The 20,970-nt window shown below is 42.3% G+C and overlaps 1 protein-coding gene across 1 annotated transcript in view; it reads right to left on the reverse strand.

Annotated features, from left to right (window-relative positions):
- Positions 1–244: 244 nt before the first annotated feature.
- The window catches only part of RTKN2 (rhotekin 2), a 90,513-nt gene continuing 69,787 nt past the window's right edge, over positions 245–20,970 (reverse strand). Inside the window, exons 10-12 of the mRNA XM_029061695.2 lie at positions 8,955–9,120; positions 3,526–3,633; positions 245–1,944 (exon numbers count right to left, since the gene is read on the reverse strand). Of these exons, the coding sequence (XP_028917528.1) occupies positions 1,376–1,944; positions 3,526–3,633; positions 8,955–9,120 (843 nt within the window). The 3' untranslated portion in view covers positions 245–1,375. The remainder of the gene's footprint in view (positions 1,945–3,525; positions 3,634–8,954; positions 9,121–20,970) is intronic.

Genomic DNA, 20,970 nt, shown 5'->3' on the forward strand with positions numbered 1-20,970 from the left:
GGGCAGCAGTAATAATAATAATAATAATTGCAATTATGATACTTAAGTGATCACTCTGTGCCAAGTATTGTTCTAAACACTGGGGTAAATACGAATTAACAGATTGTACACAGTGCCTGTCTCACGTGGGGCTCACACTCTTAAACCCCATTTGACAGATGAGGTAACTGAGGACCAGAGAAGCTAAGTAACTTGCCCGAGGTCACTCAGCAGAACTGAGGTGCAATTGGAATTAGATCCCAGGTCCTTCTGACTCCCAGGCCTGTGCTCGCTATGCTGCTTCTCTAGTAGTTTGCTGTAGTTCGCCTGCCCTGCCTTCCAGAGTTGGAAAAGGATCCAAGGTGGACCAAGATGGCAGCTTCACTTCAGCCTGTCAGCAAAACGAAGAGGAGAACACCACAGCCATGTTTCTGGTCCTCCTAGGGCACCTAGGGTGGGTGTGGTTCTTCACAGTGCAGCCTCGGGAGGATCCTCTTAGCATGAGTGGGAGCTGGGTGTGGATATCCTGCAGAAGGACCAGGGGTTGGAAGTCTGGACTTCTGGCAACAGTAACCCCAGTGGAATTGCTGCCAGACCAGGATCATCTGACACAGCAGCCATGGCTGTGACCGAATAGAGTACCCCGACTACAAGCGACGGGGCTTGTGTAGCCCTGTGGGGCATGTGGGTAAAGAGTGAGGGCAGCTTTGGGTGTTCATCTCCAGGGTTTGGAGCTGCTCGAGCTAGGGGAACAGGTGTGGCAAAAGAAGGTGCACTTATGTATATATCTGCAATTTTATTTATTTATATTGATGTCCATTTATTTGAATTGATATTTGTCTCCCCCACCCCATACTGTGAGCTCGTTGTGGGCAGGGATTGTCACTCTTTATTGCTGTATTGTACTTTCCCAAGCACTTAGTACAGTACTCTGCACACAGTAAGCGCTTAATAAATATGATCGAATGAATCAATCAATTAAAAGATGGCAGGTTGCACCTGTTGTTTCTTCTTCCCACCCCTCATTCTCTCTCCTTCCATTCTTTCTCCCTTGTTCCCTCAAAGCTCTGCCTACAAGTTCGCCCCCAAGCTCAAAATGAAAAGTTGGCCCCCTCAGAGGGTATTTTCAGAATCTGGCTCAAATACTCTTTTATCCACTGTGCTTGGGAAATGACTTGTACCCTTGGATTCTAAAATAGAAATCAGATTTTTCCAACTGTAGAATTCCAATTTTCTTCCAGTTGTGGATACAAGTCAATACTACTTAGTACCAAGATTTAACTACTACAAATATGTACATTCTGCTTCCAATACCCTAGATGTTGAACTCTTCAAGGTGCTACTGTTTACATGTCGGTGAAGCCAAATGCCTGATAGGCTTTAAGAATACAAAGTATTACACCTGTGACTGCAGCCAGGACCTAGGGTCCAGTATACCTTTGAGAGTTTTCTGCCTAGGAGCTGGCACTGGCTTGGCTTCTGAATCTGCTTTAGTGATTCCAGTACCAGAAGTCATCATGTTTTCACTGTCACCAAAGCTGCCTTTCTTGCTAGTAAATAGTTTTCGAGGGGCAGCGATGGGTTTCTGAAACTGGTGCCTCAAGGAGGATAATTTGGAATCTAAAGATGAGGTCCTATATGCGACACCTGCTTTTTCCCAGAAATTTTCCTTGTCAAATCTATCGGGACTTGTCTGGGCTTTCAGGATGGATGGAGACTTATCGGGAGGGGGAAGAGGAGCTCGCCGCTTCTTGCCTTTCCCATCGCTAGGGTTTGGCGTCTCGCTCGCACTGACCATGACCCCATGTTTCCGGATGATCTTTTCATGGGTGCCATCAAACAGTGCAGCCCATGGAGGAGTTGCTGACTCTTCCTGTTGACCAATGAGGAACTGCCCATTAGTCTCTTCGATTTTCTTCTGTATTATGTCCGTTAAGCTCTCGAGTTTCAGTGGAGAGTCGATGCCTAAAATGAATTCAAAACGCTTTAACAGATGCTGAAACCCAAAAGCCATAGACATTTCACCCCGTCGGAATTCCTGAATGGACTCTCCAAAATGGCCTGGGAAAACCATAGGATAGGAAGATGTACTAAAATGTTCCTTTAGAAAATATTAAAATAGCGCTACTCAAAAGAAAATTAAAATGAACCTATTCTCTGCCTGGAACTAGGGAGAATAGCTGTCAAAAGGTGTGTTTGCACAGTTGCATTCGAGAGAAAAGCAGAGCTTCCTTGGAGGTCAGGAGTGCTAGGCAGAATAGAGGAGAGCAATGCAGTTGCGCTGTGATGAGTTTCTGCCATCCTCTTTCCAGCAGTAATGCTGAGCTGGCTCTTTGAAACATGGAAAGGGTATACACATTTTGGGTACTGATTCTTCCACTGCAGGGACCTAAATCCAATGAAAGCCCAGTTTTTTGTGCTTCTGGATGGGAACTTTTAACTACAGCCAGCTGTGATATTGGCTGAACCAATTGGTTTGGGTCTGGACTGGCTGGCCTGATTACTATTCTTAGGTTATGGCTGAAGAGAGTCTCAAACTGAAGGGAAAATCTTTTCCCTCCTACCCACAAGGGGAGGGCCCATCTAATCCCAGCTCCGCAATTTGTCAGCTGGGTGACTGGGCAATTCACTTAACTTCTCGGTGCCTCAGTTACCTCATCTATAAAATGGGGATTAAGACTGTGAGCCCCATGTGGGACAACCTGATAAACTTGTATCTACCCGAGTGCTTAGAACAGTTCTTGGCACATAGTAAGTGCTTAACAAATACCATCATTATTAATATTATTATTATTATTTGAGTGCATGCTCCAACTGAGGCTGAACACGTATTATTGGCCCAGAATAGTGCAGAGATGTTCAAAAGTTAGGTAACTCCATCTTATCTTTTCTCTCAGGATTCTTGGGATCTTGGGAAGATATGATAGTGTGTACCATGGCCTGGGAAGTCCTGAGGAGAATAGAGAGAGGTTGGGAACCCAGAACCGATCTTCCGTCAAGCCTACAAAGGGGCATAGTCAATACTCCACTGTATTTACAGAGAAGAACAAGGCTAAATGTCTCCTAGACAATGAGCCTAAAACTCTCAAATTTCTCTAAGAATCAAACATTCCAAATTTTTGGCCAAAGATGAAAGCTTTTGATTCATTAATATTCATTTGCTAACATCACTTAAAATGAATTTAATAGAGCAGAGCAAAGATTACAGTATACAACTGCATTTCAGAATACTGTAAGCTTTCATTTTTGAAATTATCAGCTACTCTGAGTTAATGTTTATTTCCTTTGCTCTTTTGTTCATACTGAAGCCATGAATTTTTCTTTGATCTTACACATTCCAGCTATGAAAAATGTGTATTCATTAATGTTGTATTATTAATTCATATATTAAACATGAACTACGTGGTACATAATCACTGTCCGTTTTTCATTCTTCTTGACTGCCTCTGAAAAATTCAGTATTTTAATGTCAACAGAACAAGCGGTTTGAATACAGGCAATGTTGTTTTTGTTACCCTCCAGCTTGCAAAAGACAATCCCACTTACTCATATCATGGTAGACTGAGGTCGCCTCTTTTGTTAAGAACAAAGGTGGTTTCCGTGGTGACATAATCTCAATTTTCATAAGTTCTTCACAGCAATGTTTCCACTGGCCTGAGAGAGAAAAAGACAGATTAGACTAAAATATCTATGTAAATTTATATGCTTTACTTGAAATAGATACCATAAATTGTATTTGATATATGATCACCCCTGGAAAAAATCTGAAAAGCATAGGTTTTATGAAATAGTGAGTGTCTATTTTTAAAGTTGAAATCCAAAGAACAACATGAAAGATGAAAATTCTGTGTAGAGTTAATAAGCCATAGTCTCGAGTTTATTCTAAATCCCCCTGCTAGATCACTAACAGGATAGTGATCACATTTTATATTTTAATCATGAGTTAAAAAAAGTTCACTTTTAACATTCTTTTTAAAAATAATCCTTTCATACAATCAAAATTAAAAACAAATTAGCCAAGACAAAATTACCTAGGGGTTAAAAAAAAGTAAATGTAGGTGGCCTTTGAAATATGATTAAGGTTTTGACAACAGTAATATTTAACAAAATTAGTTGTACCTATTGAGTGCTTAGTTATGTGCAGAGAACACTGTAATAAAGTGTTTGGGAGAGTACATCACAACAGACACATTTCCTGGACACCAGAAGTGTAGAGTCTGAAGAAGGAACTTACAATCTAAAGAAATAACAATGGTCTTAAATTGTTGCTTTAAGAATCTAAAATAATTATCTACATTCTAGGAGGCCTATGAATCTTTTGGATGAATGTCAATATAAAACTAAAAAATTTACTTTAGGGTGGTAAAAGGAACCAAGGATCATGCAATAGATTTTTCAACTTGACCAAATATTTTGAGAGGATTTTTAATAATTAAATATTTGCAATATGAGGATCCAGTTTTAACAGCTAAGGGCTTGTGAGCAAGACAAATTTGTGTTTTCAACCTCTGAGGTTTCTCTTTGCTGATTACCAATTAAGTGGCAATTCCGCCACACAAAGACATCTTATCCCTGTTCGGGAGGCTTTCAACTTTTTTAATACCAATATGATAGTAAATGCAATCAGCACTTATCTTTTTGTGGAAAATATGTTATCTACAGTTCTCTGTATCATTATGTTCTAAAACTAACACCACGCCTCACAAACTGAAGATCCTGTTTGACCAGTTTTCTGTGCCTTAATTGAAAGTGGAATTTTTTCAAGATATTTCATTTTCAGTTTGTGAATCATCTGCAAACTTTTGTTTTACTCCACATATACTTTAAAACATTTTCCACTTCTAAATCCTTCATTTTAAGGAGAGCAGTTAACATGAAAAATTAAAAAAAAATAGCATAAAAGATGAACATGCTTTATAGAATTTGGAAATGGAATAAAAGCCTGAAGCTAAAAATCTCATGATTAAATCTAGCAAAATCAAAGAATCATCGAACTGAGAGAGACATCAAGAGAGCATCTGGTCTGGTCCTCTGACTTCAGGCAGATGAATCACTAAACCAGTGTAACAGATGATTTGTCTATTCATTGTTAACCAAAATCTCCAGGGAGATACTCCCCAACCTTATTCTCAAAAGACAGTTCCAGTATTTTCTACTTCTTACAGTAAATAAGTTATTTATGTCCAATTGAATTTTCCCTTGCTATAATTTAAAGTAATTTTCTCTTGTTTGGTCCTTCGTGGATGAGCAAAACAGCAGGTGAACATCCTCTTCACGTGTTATTAAGTCCTCTCTTAGCCTTTTCTCTCACTACTTTTCTTCAGAGGACCAATTTTCCCCTGCTTTAATCATTTTTGAACTTTTTTCCTAGACCATCTATGGTTTCCTAATTTCTTTTTAAAATGGGGCACACCAAACTGGAATACCATTTAAATGATGGGCTGACCGATGCAAACTAGAGCAGAAGGCTTAACTTTTTCTTTTTTGCTGGAATGGTAAAGCCTCCAACTATCTTGTAGACCAAGTTTGGGGCAAGGTAGACTTTAGCACTTCTACAGTCCTCCTGGACACATTTTAAAGTCCAGAATTTTCTCATTGCATTATCTCAGACCACATGATTTGCGTCATTTGAAACTGATGGCTGCATTTTGAATAAGATCCCGATTTATATACATATGATATTATCTATTTGTGGATGTTGCCATGGGCTTGTGGTAGGATGATGGGTGGAAACCTGATGAGGTGATATGTTGTTTCATCAGCAATGACCTATGACGGGTGGTGCATCTCTGCGCCCACTGACCAATGGAATAGCTGCTACAGGTGCAGGAGCTACCATGGACTGATGCTCACTTCTGCCGTGGCTAGGGAAAGCATCAGTTATTTTGGAACTCTGAGCCTTCTGCTCAGAATCCATCAGCTGTTTCCACGCATGCTGAAACAGCTGACTACTGGGAATCTTGGCAGAACGCCCAAGTCCATAAATATTGCAAAAAACAACAAAAAACAGCATATACATCCTCGCTCAATCCATGCTTCGGCACAAAAGTTGTGTCCATACCTTTCTCCTTAAACCCACTCAAGCCACGGGTGTTTCTGCTAGTTATTTCTTAAAAAAGGATTTCATAATTCTTTTCAGGTCTAATACAGTTTAAGTGAGGCAAAAGATCCAATCTATTTGTTGTTTGCCTATAGGCTATAAGTTCCTTGCGGACATAGATCATATCTACCAGCTTTATTATACTGTACTTTCCCAAGCACTTAATAGTAATAACATACTATTACGGTATTTGTTAAGCACTTATGTGCTCAGCACTGTACTAAGCGCTGGGTGGATACAAGCAAATCAGTTTGAACACAGTTCCTCTCCCACATGGGGGCGGAGTCTCAATCCCCCTTTTACAGATGAGGGAACTAAGGCCCAGAGAAATGAAGTCACTTGCCCAAGGTCACACAGCAGACAAGTGGTAGAGCCAAGTCCGGTGCTCTAAACACAAACCATAAATACCAATGATTGATTACCTCAATTCTTGCCTTTTATTAACTATTAAACCAGGGAGGGGAAGCATGTATGGGCTTGGGAAGTCTGTGCTGGCATATGTTTGCCCTGTAAGTACAGGGGAAAAGAATACTTCTCTCCAGCTGTGCACATACACTGTAGGATCTGTGGTGAGGCAAGATGGAGTGGAAGTTGGTTCAGAGTTGTTGCAGGCCCCGTGGTCCTCTGGGGTGACTTCTCAGTTGCCTGGCATTTTTCTCTCTGCCCCATTCTGTGTCCAAGGAGAGAGCACTACTGTCAACTCTCACTCCTGGCAAGGCCCCAGTTTGGGGAGCAACCAGGACTTCCCCCCAAATAGCTACCTATCCATTTCGGTATAACAATAATAACTGCGGTATTTATTAAGCACTTTCTATGTGCCAAGTACTGTCCTAAGCTCTGGGGTAGATACAAGCCAATCAGATTGGACAGAGACCCTGTCCCACATGGGGCTCACAGTCTTTATCCCCATTTTACAGTTGAGGTAAGTGAGGCACAGAAAAGTTAAGTGAAAAGTTAAGGTCACCTAGCAGTGGAGCTGGGATTAGAACCCAGGTCCTTCTGGCTCCCAGGCCCGTGCTCTATCCACTAAATCACACTGCTTCTCCAGCATTGGGTGGAAGCTCCTTACCCTTTCCTTTAAGGTCTTCATATCAGCTCTCTAGCTCATTTTTTTTTAATGCTACTTAAGTGTTTACTGCGTGCCAGCCACTGTACTAAGTGATGGAGTAATCAGATTGGACACAGTCCCTCACCCACATAGGGCTCACAGTCTTAAATCCCATTTCGCATATGAGGGAACTGAGGCATAAAGAAGGTACGGGACCTGCCCAAGGTCACAGAGCAGACAAGTGGTGGAGCAGCAGTTAGAGCTCAGGTCCTCTGACTCCCAGGCCTGTGCTCTTTCCACCAGGCCATGTTGCTTCTCTTAGCATATCTCACTGATTCACTACTATAACCCAGTTCATGCACTTGACTCCTCTAATGCCGTGGCTCAGTGGAAAGAGCCGGGCTTGGGAGTCAGAGGTCATGGGTTTGAATCCCGGCTCTGCCACTTGTCAGCAGTGTGACTGTGGGCAAGTCACGTAACCTCTCTGTGCCTCAGTTACCTCATCTGTAAAATGGGGATTAACTGTGAGCCTCATGTGCGACAACCCGATTACCCTGTATCTACCCCAGCGCTTAGAACCGTGCTCTGCACATAGTAAGCACTTAACAAATACCAACATTATTATTATTATTATTATTATTAATGCCAATCTACTGCCTTGACCTCAATCTTGTCTATGGGGCTCACCGCGTAAGTAGGAGGGAGAAAAGGTATTGATGAGGTAACCGAGGCATAGAGAAGTTAGGTCACTTGCCCAAGATTACTCAGGGCCTCTGAATGCCAGGCCTGTCCTCTTTCCACTAGGCCACGCTGACTCCTGGAGAACGCAGAAAGTGGTGGAGGGGGGATACAAGACTCATTTGCCACCCATTCCACAGGCACATAAATTTTTTTAGAGGGAACAGGAGGGTTTGTTTTTAAAGCAGCTCCATCGACAGGCTCTTCAATGTTTTAGTGAGAAATGTGATGTTGGCCTCAGTCATTTTGATGTGAATTTTAGAAATAACCATTTAATGTTATTAATAAAAAGCCTTACTTCTGAATTCACCCAATGGTCTTTACACTTGGATACTAGAAGTTTGCTTGTTTTGAAAACGGAGGTGTCGTTTGGTCCGAGCGCTCGGTACAGTGCTCTGCACACAGTCAAAGCTCAATAAATTTGCCTGAATGAATAAAAAGTGTTCTTTTCAGTCAATCAATAGTATTCATTGAATGCCCATTGTTTGTGGAACACTGTACCAAACACTTGGGAGCATACAAGAGACCTGAATTCTGTCTTCAAGGAGCTTTACCTTTTAATAAGGGTGACAGACGTAAGAGACTGGCAGGCACATGAAATAAATTCACAAAATGCTATGGGTGTTTAGTAGGAATAACATATAGTGAGCACTTACTGTGAATGGAACACCCAACTCAGCACTGGAGTACTGTACTGAGCTCTGAGTGTTAAGAGCAAAGTTTTGGAAATATGAATGGATTTAGGTTGAGAACATGCATAAGTGTTAAGTGGGGCTGTTTGATGGCCCTGACCTGGGATTTCCTGGACCAGTTAAAATTGCTCTTACTTCTTGGTTACTGTGGAAGTTCAAATCACATAGTTTTGAGTTTAGACCTCATTTATTTAACATTTGGGACCCAAGAGGTAGAAATCTTACTATTCCAAAGACCATTGACATTACTTATCAGCTCCAAGGCATGAAAAGTAATTTTTTCTTCCTCCTCTATACAAATTACAGGATTAGGACATAATTTTTAAATTCGGATTGATCCAAGGTTCCTTTGATGCTCACCAGTTACATAACTAGAAGGCCCAAACTGTCTACTTACTAAGATCAAAGAAATGCTGCCAAAATGCTTCCATCCACTTCTGAAGTTCTTCTCGATCGTCAGCTGCAAAAACTTGAGTTGCAGCCTGTCCAGCCAACGGGTTGATAACAGAAAAGTTATTAGTCCTTTTCTTGGCATCTTTATCCATTGCCCGGATTCTGGTTTCCTAAAAATTAAGATACAAAGAACCTACACGTAACACTGTAATCAGCTATTGCACCAACCACAAGACTTCAGTTCTTGAAATTATAATGTTTAGTCAGTACATTTATAAAGGATACAATTATAAATCTGGCTGCTGATCAATCCAACTTCAAAAGGAGCCAAGGTACTGGAACTGATATTTCAATACTCAAAAATTTACATTCATATCAAAAATTCTTTTAGCAATGAATAGCAACATTTAAAATACAGTATGCCTACTGCCAAATGCAAAATTCCTCAAGATTAAAATATCGCCTCTGTTTTGATCTTTTGCCATCTGGGAGTAGGATTGTGCAGTCTTTAATAAATTCCTCTAAAAACCTGTAATAAAACAAGTACTGCATGTCTTAACTGGAATACAGATGTTAGCTATATTTCTAACAGTAACAAAATGGAAAAGAATCAGTAATGTGTGCTTCTTATTCCAGTATTGGTGCATGTATATATTAATAGTTTGAGTAAAACGCTAACAGAATCCATTGTAGGGAAACATCTTTAGAAAATCATTTAACATTTACTCTGTATGTAACATTCATTTTCAACTAAATAACTAAAGACTAGTAAAATATTTTCTCGTAAAGAAAACTGAATTAAAGAATATTTTTTCCAATGGATTGCTGAAAAGTGCCCAATCTCACCAGCCTAAAATCTAATTCCTGTCTAAGAGGAGTGTGTTCTGGGGGAAGGAGGGAGGGGGAAGCATGGGCCAAGGCAATAGCAAATATTTGTGCCGGGTAGAGGCAGGGAGAATGTCACTTCTTTCCCCAAATTATTTAGCACAGCAACACCCCAACATACTCCAGCCTCCAGAACATCAAACAAGGGGGCTCTGACAGAAGCCAATAGGCAGAAATTCTGCTACTCTCAATGTAGCTGGCTTTATGCTACTTCTCTGGCAGTCATGTAGTCTACCTGTGAGCAATTCTCCCTTGAATTTACACTTAGAAATCCACATTTAGACATAGCTGAAGTTTTTTTTTTTTTTGGTTTGTTGTTTTTTTTGGGGGGGCGGGGAGAAGTTAAAGATGATGATGGTGATAATTGTGGCATTTAAGTTTTAGGTATCAAGCACTCCAGTATTCATTCAATCATATTTATTGAGCACTTACTGTGTGCAGAGCACTGTACTAAGTGCTTGGAAAAAGAAGCAGCACGGCTCAGTGGAAAGAGCACGGCCTTGGGAGTCAGGGGTTGTGGGTTTATAAGCCTAGCTCCGCCACTTGTCAGCTGTGTGACTTTGGGCAAGTCACTTGATTTCTCTGTGCCTCAGTTCCCTCATCTGTAAAATGGGGATTATGACTGTGAGCCTCAAGTGGGACAACCTGATTACCCTGTATCTACCCCAGTGCTTAGAACAGTGCTCTGCACATAGTAGGCACTTAAATACCAACATTATTATTAACTTCTCTGTGCCTCAGTTACCTTATCTGTAAAATGGGGATTAAGACTGTGAGCCCCACCTGGGACAACCTGATAACCTTGTATCTACCCCAGTGCTTAGAACAGTGCTTGGCACAAGGTCAGTGCTTAACAAATACCATCATTATGATTACAATACAGCAATAAAGAGAGACCTTCCCTGCCCACAATGGGTTTACAGTCTAGAGGGGGTAGATACAAGATATTCCACTCAGACACAGTTCCAATCCACATGGGACTCATAATCTAGTAGGGGGAGGGAGAATAATAATGATACTTATTAAGCGCTATGTACCAAGCACTGTTCTAAGCCCTGGGATAGATACAAGCAAATCGGGTTGGACACAGTCCCTATCCCACATGGGGTTCACAGTTTTGATCTCCATTTTACAGATGAGGTACCTCAGACAGAGAAGTTAAGTGACTTGCCCAAGATCACACAGCGGACATCTTCTAGACTGTAAGCTCGCTGTGGGCAGGGAGTGGATTTACCAACTCTGTGTTAAAATCTCTCAAGTGCTCAGTACACAATAAGCGCTCAATAAATGCTACTGATTGATGTGGCAGAGGTGAGATTAGAACCCAGAGAACACGTATTGAATCCCCAATTTATAGATGAGGAAACGGAGGCATAGAGAAGTTAAGTGACTACATGTCTCCCCATCTTCAAAGCCCTATTAAAATGATAACTTCTCTAAGAGAGTTTCCCTGATTAACAAGTCATGCCTCATCCCATTCACCTTCCCTTCTCCATCACCTATGCACTTGAGCTGTACCTTTTAAGCAATTTGATACTCACCTCAGCCCCTCGGCACAGAGCAATACCCCTAAACTCTTCCATTTCCCTTTCTGTAACATTTTAATGTCGTGTAACCCCTTCTAGACTGTACATTCCTTGTGGGCTGGGATTCTGTTTTCCAGCTCTCTTCTATTCTCCCAAGTTCTTAGCACAGAGCTCTTAGCTCCAAACACTTAGTACAGTGTTTACACAAAGTACTCAATAAATATGATTTACTGAATAAATACCACTGATGGATTGATTACCCAAAGTCAGGCAACAGGTATGTGAGAGAACCCAAGCCCTCTAACTCCCAACCCTGGGCCACATCCTGCTAGAGCAAGCCTTTAACCCTCTAAATCTAAAGGAGTGAAGGAAGTATTGAATTATTATAATTTTGCAGCAGAATCAAAACACTTGTAGGTGGTAAGTGTACTCAAGTTGTTAAGGCCTTTTGTCTATATTTGAGCATAATTAACCTAGGCCCACACTGGCTCTATTTCTCCCAGGATTGAAGTAATAAATTGCTACAATCACTCATCATATCCCAACTGGATTACTGCATCAGCATCTCTTCTGATCTCCCAACCTCCTGTCTCTCCCCACTTCAGTCTATACTTCACTTTGCTGCCCAGATTATCTTTCTACAGAAACGCTCTGGGCATGTCACCCCCCCATCAACCTTTGTATCAAGCAAAAACTCCTCACTGTTGACTTCAAAGCTGTCCATCCCCTTGCCCCCTCCTACCTCACCTCCCTTCTTTCCTTCTACAGCCCAGCCCACACACTCCGCTCCTCTGCCACTCACCTCCTCACTGTGCCCCATTCTCACCTGTCCCACCGTCAACCCCTGGCCCACATCCTACCTCTGGCCTGGAATGCCCTACCTCCTCACATCTGCCAAGCTAACACACTTCCCCCTTCAAAGCCCTACTGAAAGCTCACGTCTTCCAGGAGGTCTTCCCAGACTGAGCCCCCTTTTCCTCCTCTCCTCCTCTCCCCATATCCTGACTCCCTCCCGCTACTCTACCCCCCTCCCTGCCCCACAGCACTTGTGTATATATTTACCTATTTATGATTCTATTTATTTTATTAATGATGTGCATATATCTATAATTCTATTTATTTATATTGATGCTATTGATGCTTGTTTTGTTTTGTTGTCTGTCTCCCCCCTTCTAGACAGTGAGCCCATTGTTGGGTAGGGATCGTCTGTTTGTTGCTGAACTGTACTTTCCAAGTGCTCAGTACAGTGCTCTGCACACAGTAAGCACTCAATAAATACGATTGAATGAATGAATTAGCATGGAGGATACTCTGCATCAAGTACAATTTTTTTTAAGATCATATTCTACTTAAAGCAAAATATTTCACTCTGAAACAGTAAAACCCAGGTACCTCTTACATTATCGACTCTCTAATCATTTTCCTAGCTTCAAATTCTTGTTATGCTAATCTCTTGAAAAACCTATGTTTGCTTATCCACCCTCCTGCGCCTCTGTCACTGTTCAAGAGGTTACCAGGGCTAGTTTTCTCCCTCTTGGCACAGGCAAATAGCAAAAAAGACTCCTAGAATAGGTTTTACCCTGCCACCCATCTAGGGGTGGTGGTGGTCAACATTCCTATAAAAGTGGGGCTGATAAAGGGAGATGGTGGGGTTAAAGGGAAATGAGAAGAGTGCTGTCTGAACGTGTGGATTTACCATTGTTTTATTTTATCCACTCCACAGCTCCTCCAAGAAATTATGAAATACCATTAATTTCCCCTTCAGATCAGTATCCTGTCTCCAACAGTGGTAATGGATTGTTTTACGGTCACCCTCCTTGATAGCCACCCTAATGATGATGATAGTATTTTTTAAGTGCTTACTACGTACCAAGCACTGGTGTAGATACAAGGTAATCAGGTTGTCCCACATGGGGCTCACAGTCTTAATCCCCATTTTATAGATAAGGTAATTGAGACACAGAGAAGTTAAGTGACTTGCCCAAAGTCACACAGCTGACAGGTGGCAGGAACGGGATCACCACCCACGACCTCTGCCTCCCAAGCCCGGGCTCTTTCTGCTAAGCCACGCTGCTTCTCTATCAAGAATGTACAATGAACTCTCCCTAGGATTTCAAGAAGCAGTGTAGTGGATAGAGCATGGGTATGGGATTCAGATAATCATGGGTTCAAATCCTGGCTCTGCCACTTGTCTGCTGTGCTACCTTGGGCAAGTCACTTCACTTCCCTGGCCCTCAGTTACCTCATCTGTAAAATAAGGATTGAGACTGTGAGCCCCACTTGGGACAGGGACTGTCCCCAACCCAATTGGCTTCTATCCACCCTAGCACTTAGTAGAGTGCCTTGGACTTAGTGTTTAACAAATGCCATTATGATTCTTTTTATTATATTATTATTTCCCTCTAGTAATAATTCAGCACCCTTGTTCCAGTAAAACAATTCATTTTAAAAAATATCCTCTGTTGTGCTCATAATTATTTTGGGGGGTTTTAGACACAGCTTCTAGCATGCCTATAGGCAGGGTGGTCTGGTGGATAGAGCACGGTCCTGGGAGTCAGAAGGACCTGTATTAATCCAGGATCCACCACTTATCTGCTGTGTGACCTTGGGCAAGTCACTTCACTTCCTCTGTGCCTCAGTTATCTCATCTGTAAAATGGGGAAAATATATTATAAACCCCAGTTGAGACTTGAACTGTACCCACCCTGATTAGCTTGTATCTATCCCAATGCTTAGTACAATGCCTGCTTAAAAAATACCGTAAAAAAAGAAAAAAAGGGCAGGAAGTCAGTCTCTCCACTATGATTTTTTTCCTCACCCACATCTTTTCCTGGTATTAATGAATATGGAGATGCCCAAACTCTTCTGGGTTACTTAGGATGACTCTGCCTGGGGTGTTGGTCAACATGGGCTGGGCCTAGCCCTCAGGCCATGCTTGAAGATTCTCCAATCTCTTCCTGGATTCTGTCCAGTGTGGGCACATCACACCTGCATTTTATTTGTTTTGGCCTATATATATCTCAGACCTCCTACTGAGTACACATCAGAGGAGAAAAACAGAACAAAGTAGAAATTGAATGTTTTTGACTGCTACTGCACGATCTGGTACTGTAATAGCTTTTATAAGCACCATGGTTCCTTTTTCCTGATGACAAACAGATTTTGAAAAAAGGAGCTACATAAACCTTCTTCTTGAGGTCATCTATCCTCTGCTTGAAGGCTCTAATATCTGGGGATTAAAATTAAACCAACAGTTCAGGCATTTGGGGATATGGGCTGCGTTTGACCTGATTATCAGGTATTAATCATTATTAATTATTATGGTATTTAAGCATTTACTATGTGCCAGGCACTGTACTAATTGTTGGGATAGTTACAAGATAATCGACTTGGACACAGTCTCTGTCCCACATGGGGCTCACAGTCTCAATCTCCATTTTACAGATGAGGGAACTGAGGCCCAGAGAAGTGAAGTGACTTGCCCAAGGTCACAAAGCAGACAATTGGCAGAGCTGGGATTAGAACCTATGACCTTCTGACTCCCAGGCCCATGTTCTACCCTCCTAGGCCATGCTGTTTCCCAGTGCTTAGTACGGTACTTAACCCATAGTAAAGCACTTAAATAATGTCATTATTATTATTATCACTATACATATGTTAAACCTTCCACACCACCTAAGAGATATTAGTGATGTCTAAAGACTCCATGCTTTTTTTTAAACAGAAGCTGCTTCTCCCAAGGCAGCTCTTAACTTGCTCTGTCACTTGCAACACCTGTTGCTACAGCAACACCTGGAATTCCCCAACACCAGGAAGGTCAGGATATGAGGGTTACAAACTGAATCCATCGCTTGCCTGAACTTCGGGGCTTTAAGTAAAATAGTATTACTACTTCAACCACTTAAGCCTCTCCTATCTCCTCCGGTCCTGGCCAGAGGTTAATAGCCCCAAGCAGCCCCAACAATCTGGTAAATGGCCCGCTGTCAAAAATAGCTTCTTGCTTAGTATACAGACTCATCACAGAGTGGTGATGCCTGACAGATTGTCACAGGGGATTTCTGATGCACCTTTAGGACTGATATTCAAATGTAAAAACAAATTTGGGAATACACCCTGTCTCCTGTCTCTTCCCACTCCATTGGGAAGACACTGCTGCCTGGAACATTCTTCTAAGAAAAGTTGTCCCTGTCACCCCACTCAAATACCTCCAGTAGTTGCCCATGCATCTTTGCAACAAACAGAAACGTCTTACCATTGACTTTAAATGATTCAATCAGCTAACCCCCTCCTACCTTACTTTGCTGATTTGCTACAACTCAGCCCGCACATTACACTCCTCTAACACCAGCCGACTCACCGTACCTCTATCTCGCCGACCTTGCCGCCGAGTCCTCCCAAGGGCATGGAACTCCCTTCCCCTCTGTACGTGGTAGGTCACTACTCTCCTCACCTCCAAAGCTTTATTAAAATCACAGCTCTTCCAAGAGGCCTTCCCCTGCTAAGCTGCCACTTCCTACTCGTTCTCCCATCCGCATTGCTCATACATTTTAAGCACTTGATATTCCCTCCACTCTCTTCTCCACAGCACCTATGTAAATATCTGTTAACATGTCGACCAACTCTATTATAATGTACTTCCCCAAGTGCTCAGTACAGTGATCTGCACACAGTAAGCACTCAAATACCATTGATTGAGGTTGGAAAACTAAACAGCATGGGTATAGTCAACGTGTATTAAATACCAGTTGATAAATACCAATACCGTATTTACTTACTGAAAATGATAACTCTCAATCATATTTATTGCTTACTGTGTGCAGAGTACTGTATTAAGTGCTTGGAAGAGTACAGTATAATAGAATCGGTAGACTTATTCCCTGCCCACAAGGAGCTTACAGTAGAGAGGGAGAGATATTATGGATATGTACATGAGCTCTGTGGAGTTTAGGGTGGGGTGAAGAGAGGGTACAAATTCAAGTGTGAGCGTGATGTAGAAGGGAGAGGGAGTAGAGGAAATGAGGGCTTAGTTGGGGATGACTTCTTGGGGGAGATGTGATTGTAATAAGATCTTGAATGTGGAGCGAGTGAAAGTTTGTCGATATGAAGGGGGAGGGGATGCCAGGCCAGAGACAGGACATGGGCAAGGGGAGAGTGGCAAGACAAAATCAAGGTACAGTGAGTAGGATGGCATTAGAAGAGTGAATTGAACATACTGTGCTATAGTAGGAAATTAGTGGAAGTAATATAGGAGGGGACAAGTTGATTGAGTGCTTCAAAGCCAATAGTAAGGAGATTCTGTTTGATGTGGAAGAGGATGAGCAACGCCTGGAGGTTTTTGAGAAGTGGAGATACATGGGCCAAATGGGTTTTAGAAAATTGCTCTGGCCAACCGAGCCAACTATGGACTGGAGTGGGGAGAGATAAGAGGCAGGGAGGTCAGAAAGGAGGTTGATAGGATAAGTGCTTAGATCAGTGTGGTAGCAACGGAGAGGAAAGGGTGGATTTTAGCAATGTTGTGAAGGCAGAATTGACAGGATTAGGTGATGTGGAATATGTGGGTTGAATGAGAGAGGTGAGTCGAGGATAATCCCAGGTAAAGTTCAGACGGTACCCAAATAATAAGCCAACAACCAACTGCATAGATAATTAACTGCCAGCAAGACTTGAGGTGTAGATATCTTTACACTACTAAACCTGGAGCTATGAGTGTCAAGTGGTATCTAAACCATCCAAATGGCTGTAAATCACCATCCTGGAAAATGAAGACAACTGCAAAATAATTTTCTATACATTCCAAACCAACCCTGTTAGAGCAAGAAATCTATCCGCATCTACTGCATCCCTTGAATGGGTATTTCCATTAAATACAATCTCCTGGCTAGCCATAAATCTGTAGGTGCTGCTAGCAGACAACACTGACTGGTTTGATGAGATTCAATCATATTTTTTGAGCACTTACTGTGAGAAGAGCACTATACTGAGCGCTTGGAAAGTACAATTCAGCAACAAAAGAGATGATCCCTACCCAACAACAGACAAAGTTCTTCCAGATACTCTTGTGCCCGCAAACAGATATTCATCGAAACAGTAGTTGAGGAATCCAGAACAAATTATAGGATGTGTGTGACAACTGAAAGATTGCCAAGGCCTAAAAGATGGAAGACTTTGGGAACTGAAACAAGACTAAAGCTTTCAATGTGTTTTCTATGCTGCAAAGGTGGAATGTAGGAGTCCGTTCCACTGCCGCACCCCTGAAGAAGAGAGCTATTCCTACCCTCAACCAAGATGGAGATGGCAAATAACACTTCAAAGATATCCTCTGAATCACTCACCACTATTTAGGATATTTAACCCAAGTGGTTAACCCACCAGCATGTGAAGACATGGCTCTATTTCCACCTTTTTATGAGGTCACCACTTCAGTTAAAGCCATGAAAAACAGCACACAGATCTGATGGTGTATCTAAGTATTCAACTTCCCTTTTCCAGCTGAGGAAAGTGAGGCACAGAGAAGTTGACTTGCCTAAGATCACACAGCAGACAAGTGGCAGAGGCGGAATTAGAACTCAGGTCCTCTGCCTCCTAGGCCCATGCTCTTTCTATTCGGCCACACTGCTTTACCTCCTCAACATAAGCGAAACTAAGAAAAGTCCATAGTACCGCTTAGGATACCACCAATCTCATCATCTTCAAAATGAAAGGTTAGATTGATTAATTTGGGAAATCTCACTGCTCTTTTAGAGCAATCAGTGGTATTTATTGAGCATTTGTGTTCAGAGCACTGAACCAAGCCTTTGGAAGGGTACAATACAAAAGAGTTGGTAGACGCATTCCCTGTCCACAAGCAGCTTACAATCTAGAGGGGGAGACAAATATTAATATAAACAAATTATGGATGTGTACAAAAGTGCTATGGGGCTGATGGTGGGGTGAAGATCTCACAAACACATTTGACATTGTAAATAGACCATGGCTCTAGCAACTTCTAAAACATTCGGTTGCCCTGCAGAGTTTATTAAGATCCTAAGATTACTCCACAATGATAGGGCAAGTTGTGGCAGAATTGGGGAGTCTTATTTGATGCCAACAATTAAAATATGTATTATAGGCCAGCCTTGTTATCAATATATCAGTGGCATTTGTTGAGCACTTACTATGTAAGTACTGTTCTAAGTGGTTGAGAAAGTACAACACAAAATAGTTGATAGAAATGATCCCTACTACGGGCAGGGGGAGACAGACACTAGAATAAAATTTTCAACCTGAGGCAGCTAGGCTCCAGGAAGTAACAAGAAATTTGGAAGCTAGCAGTAGAATACAATTTTACTCATTTGGAAAACTTTTGTGACCTAACATGCCAAGAGCATCACTAAAAGTCTTCGAATTATTCATAAAGAACTGGTAGCCACTGATACAATGCTCTGTAAAGAGTCAGCACTCCATAAATATCACTGATAAGATTAGGATGATTTTCTACAAGCGCACACACACTATGACTGGCAGTTGATTAGGAACGGCTTTATGCCACCAGCGAAGTGCGGCGTACTTACGATCGGCAAGAGGAAGGCTGAAGTTATTAAGCAGCAAAGCGCCTAGCAAATGCAACAGGCTGAAAAGGATCCACAGGGAACACCCAAGACCGAATGCAACTACTAAGGTTGAATACTCCCTAGGGATGCGAGGATAGGGAATGAGGGAGAAACATAAATCAGATAGGCCCATGCACCATTCGCTGAACGCATAAAGAGTTTACCATTGGCCTGGCTTCATGTTTCTGACCCAGATGAAAGACTCTAAAGCAACGGTAGTGTCCAATCGTCTTAACGGGCATTTAGACTGGGACTTATCGGAGACTCCTGGTCTAACCTCTAAAGTAGACCCATCAGAAATGCAGTTCTTCGAAATGGAAGAAGAATGGCCCGGACAGTGCAATTCACTGAATGCCAAGTCAGGGTTAAGAACATTAAGGACCTGGAATGCAACTGATTCACTGGTGCATTTTGCTGGGTGGGAGATGTGAAAGGAATCAATGGCAGCAGGTCAACGGCACAGTTATTTTAAGGTAAGCTGAAATGGGGAGATCGTAAATAGGGTGGACAGATGCAAGGAAGCAAAAGCTCAGACAATGGACTGTATTAAGCACCCGGGAGAGAAAATTACAGCAGAGTTGTATGCACATTCCGTGCCCACGACCTTACAGTCTAGAGGGGGAGAGAGACATTACTATAAATAAATTACATATCTGAATAGAAGTGGAGTGGGGCTGAGGTAGGGGTGAATAAAGGGTGCAAATCTGACTGCAAGGGGACATGGAGGGAGTGAGAGAAGAGGAAACGAGGGCTTAGTCAGGGAAGGCTTCTTGGAGGAGATGTGTTTTTAATAAGGCTTTGAAGCTGGGGAGAATGATCACTTATCAGATATGATAAGGAAGGGTGTCCCAGGCCAGAGGCGGAATGTGGGTGAGAGGTCAGCAGCAAGATAGACAAGATCGAGGTACAGTGAGTAGGTTGGGATTAGCGTGAAGTGTGCGGGTTGGGTACTACTAGGAAATGAGGGAAGACAGGTAGGAGGGGGCAAGGTGATTGAGTGTTTTATAGCTCATGGTATCATGAACTGAACAGTTTTGAAGAAAAACAATCTGGGCAGTAGACTGAAGTATCAATTGAAGTGGGGAGAGACACGAGGCAAGGAAGTCAGAAAGGAGGCTGATGCAGTACTCAAGGCGGGATAGGATAAATCCTTGGAATAACATGGTAGTAGTTTGGATGGAGAGGAAAGGGGAAGATTTTAGTGACGTTGTGAAAGTTGAACCAATGGGATTTGGTAACAGACTGAATTAGTGGGTTGAATAAGAGAGAAAAGTTGAAGATAAGGCCAAAGTTATGGGCTTGTGAGACAGTGACGATGGTGGGGTTATCTACAGTGATGGGAAAGTCAGGGGGTGGACAGGGTTTGGGTGGGAAGATAAGGAGCTCTCTTTTGGACATGTTAAATCTGAGATGCCGGTGGGACTTCGATAGTATTCAATAGTATTTATTGAGCGCTTACTACGTGCACAGCACTGTACTAAGCACTTGGAATGTACAAATCGGTAACAGAGACAGTCCCTGCCCTTTGACCGGCTTACAGTCTAATCGGGGAAGACGGACAGACAAGAACAATAGCAATAAAGGTGTTCATAGGTTCAGGCTGGACTTGAGCCAAGAAGGAACTTTGGTCTTCCCAAATCCAGCCTGTTCAAAACTTTTATCTTGACCCAGATCTGCATGGGGAAAGTCTAATGCTAAGTGCAAAATTAATGCTGATAGGGAATGCGCAGATACGCGCCACCGACCTTGTGGGAGCCAGTCACCACTGGTCCCGCCACTGAGGCTAATACCCTGATGTCGACACATCCACCTGATAAACGGAGAGCATTTCTTGGATTTCCATCTCCAAGCCATGTTTCTTCTCCACATCGCCACTCATGGCAGCCATAAGATATTCTCCAAAGACCAAATCTCTTAGAAACCCATACATTGTGAGTACCTGTCATCTTGGCAGAGTCCTGAGTTAAAAAGGTTACGTTCATTCATTCAGTCGTATTTACTGAGCACATGCTGTGTGCAA

The sequence above is a fragment of the Ornithorhynchus anatinus genome, chromosome 3 (genome assembly GCF_004115215.2).
Source record: "Ornithorhynchus anatinus isolate Pmale09 chromosome 3, mOrnAna1.pri.v4, whole genome shotgun sequence".
NCBI lineage: Eukaryota > Metazoa > Chordata > Mammalia > Monotremata > Ornithorhynchidae > Ornithorhynchus > Ornithorhynchus anatinus.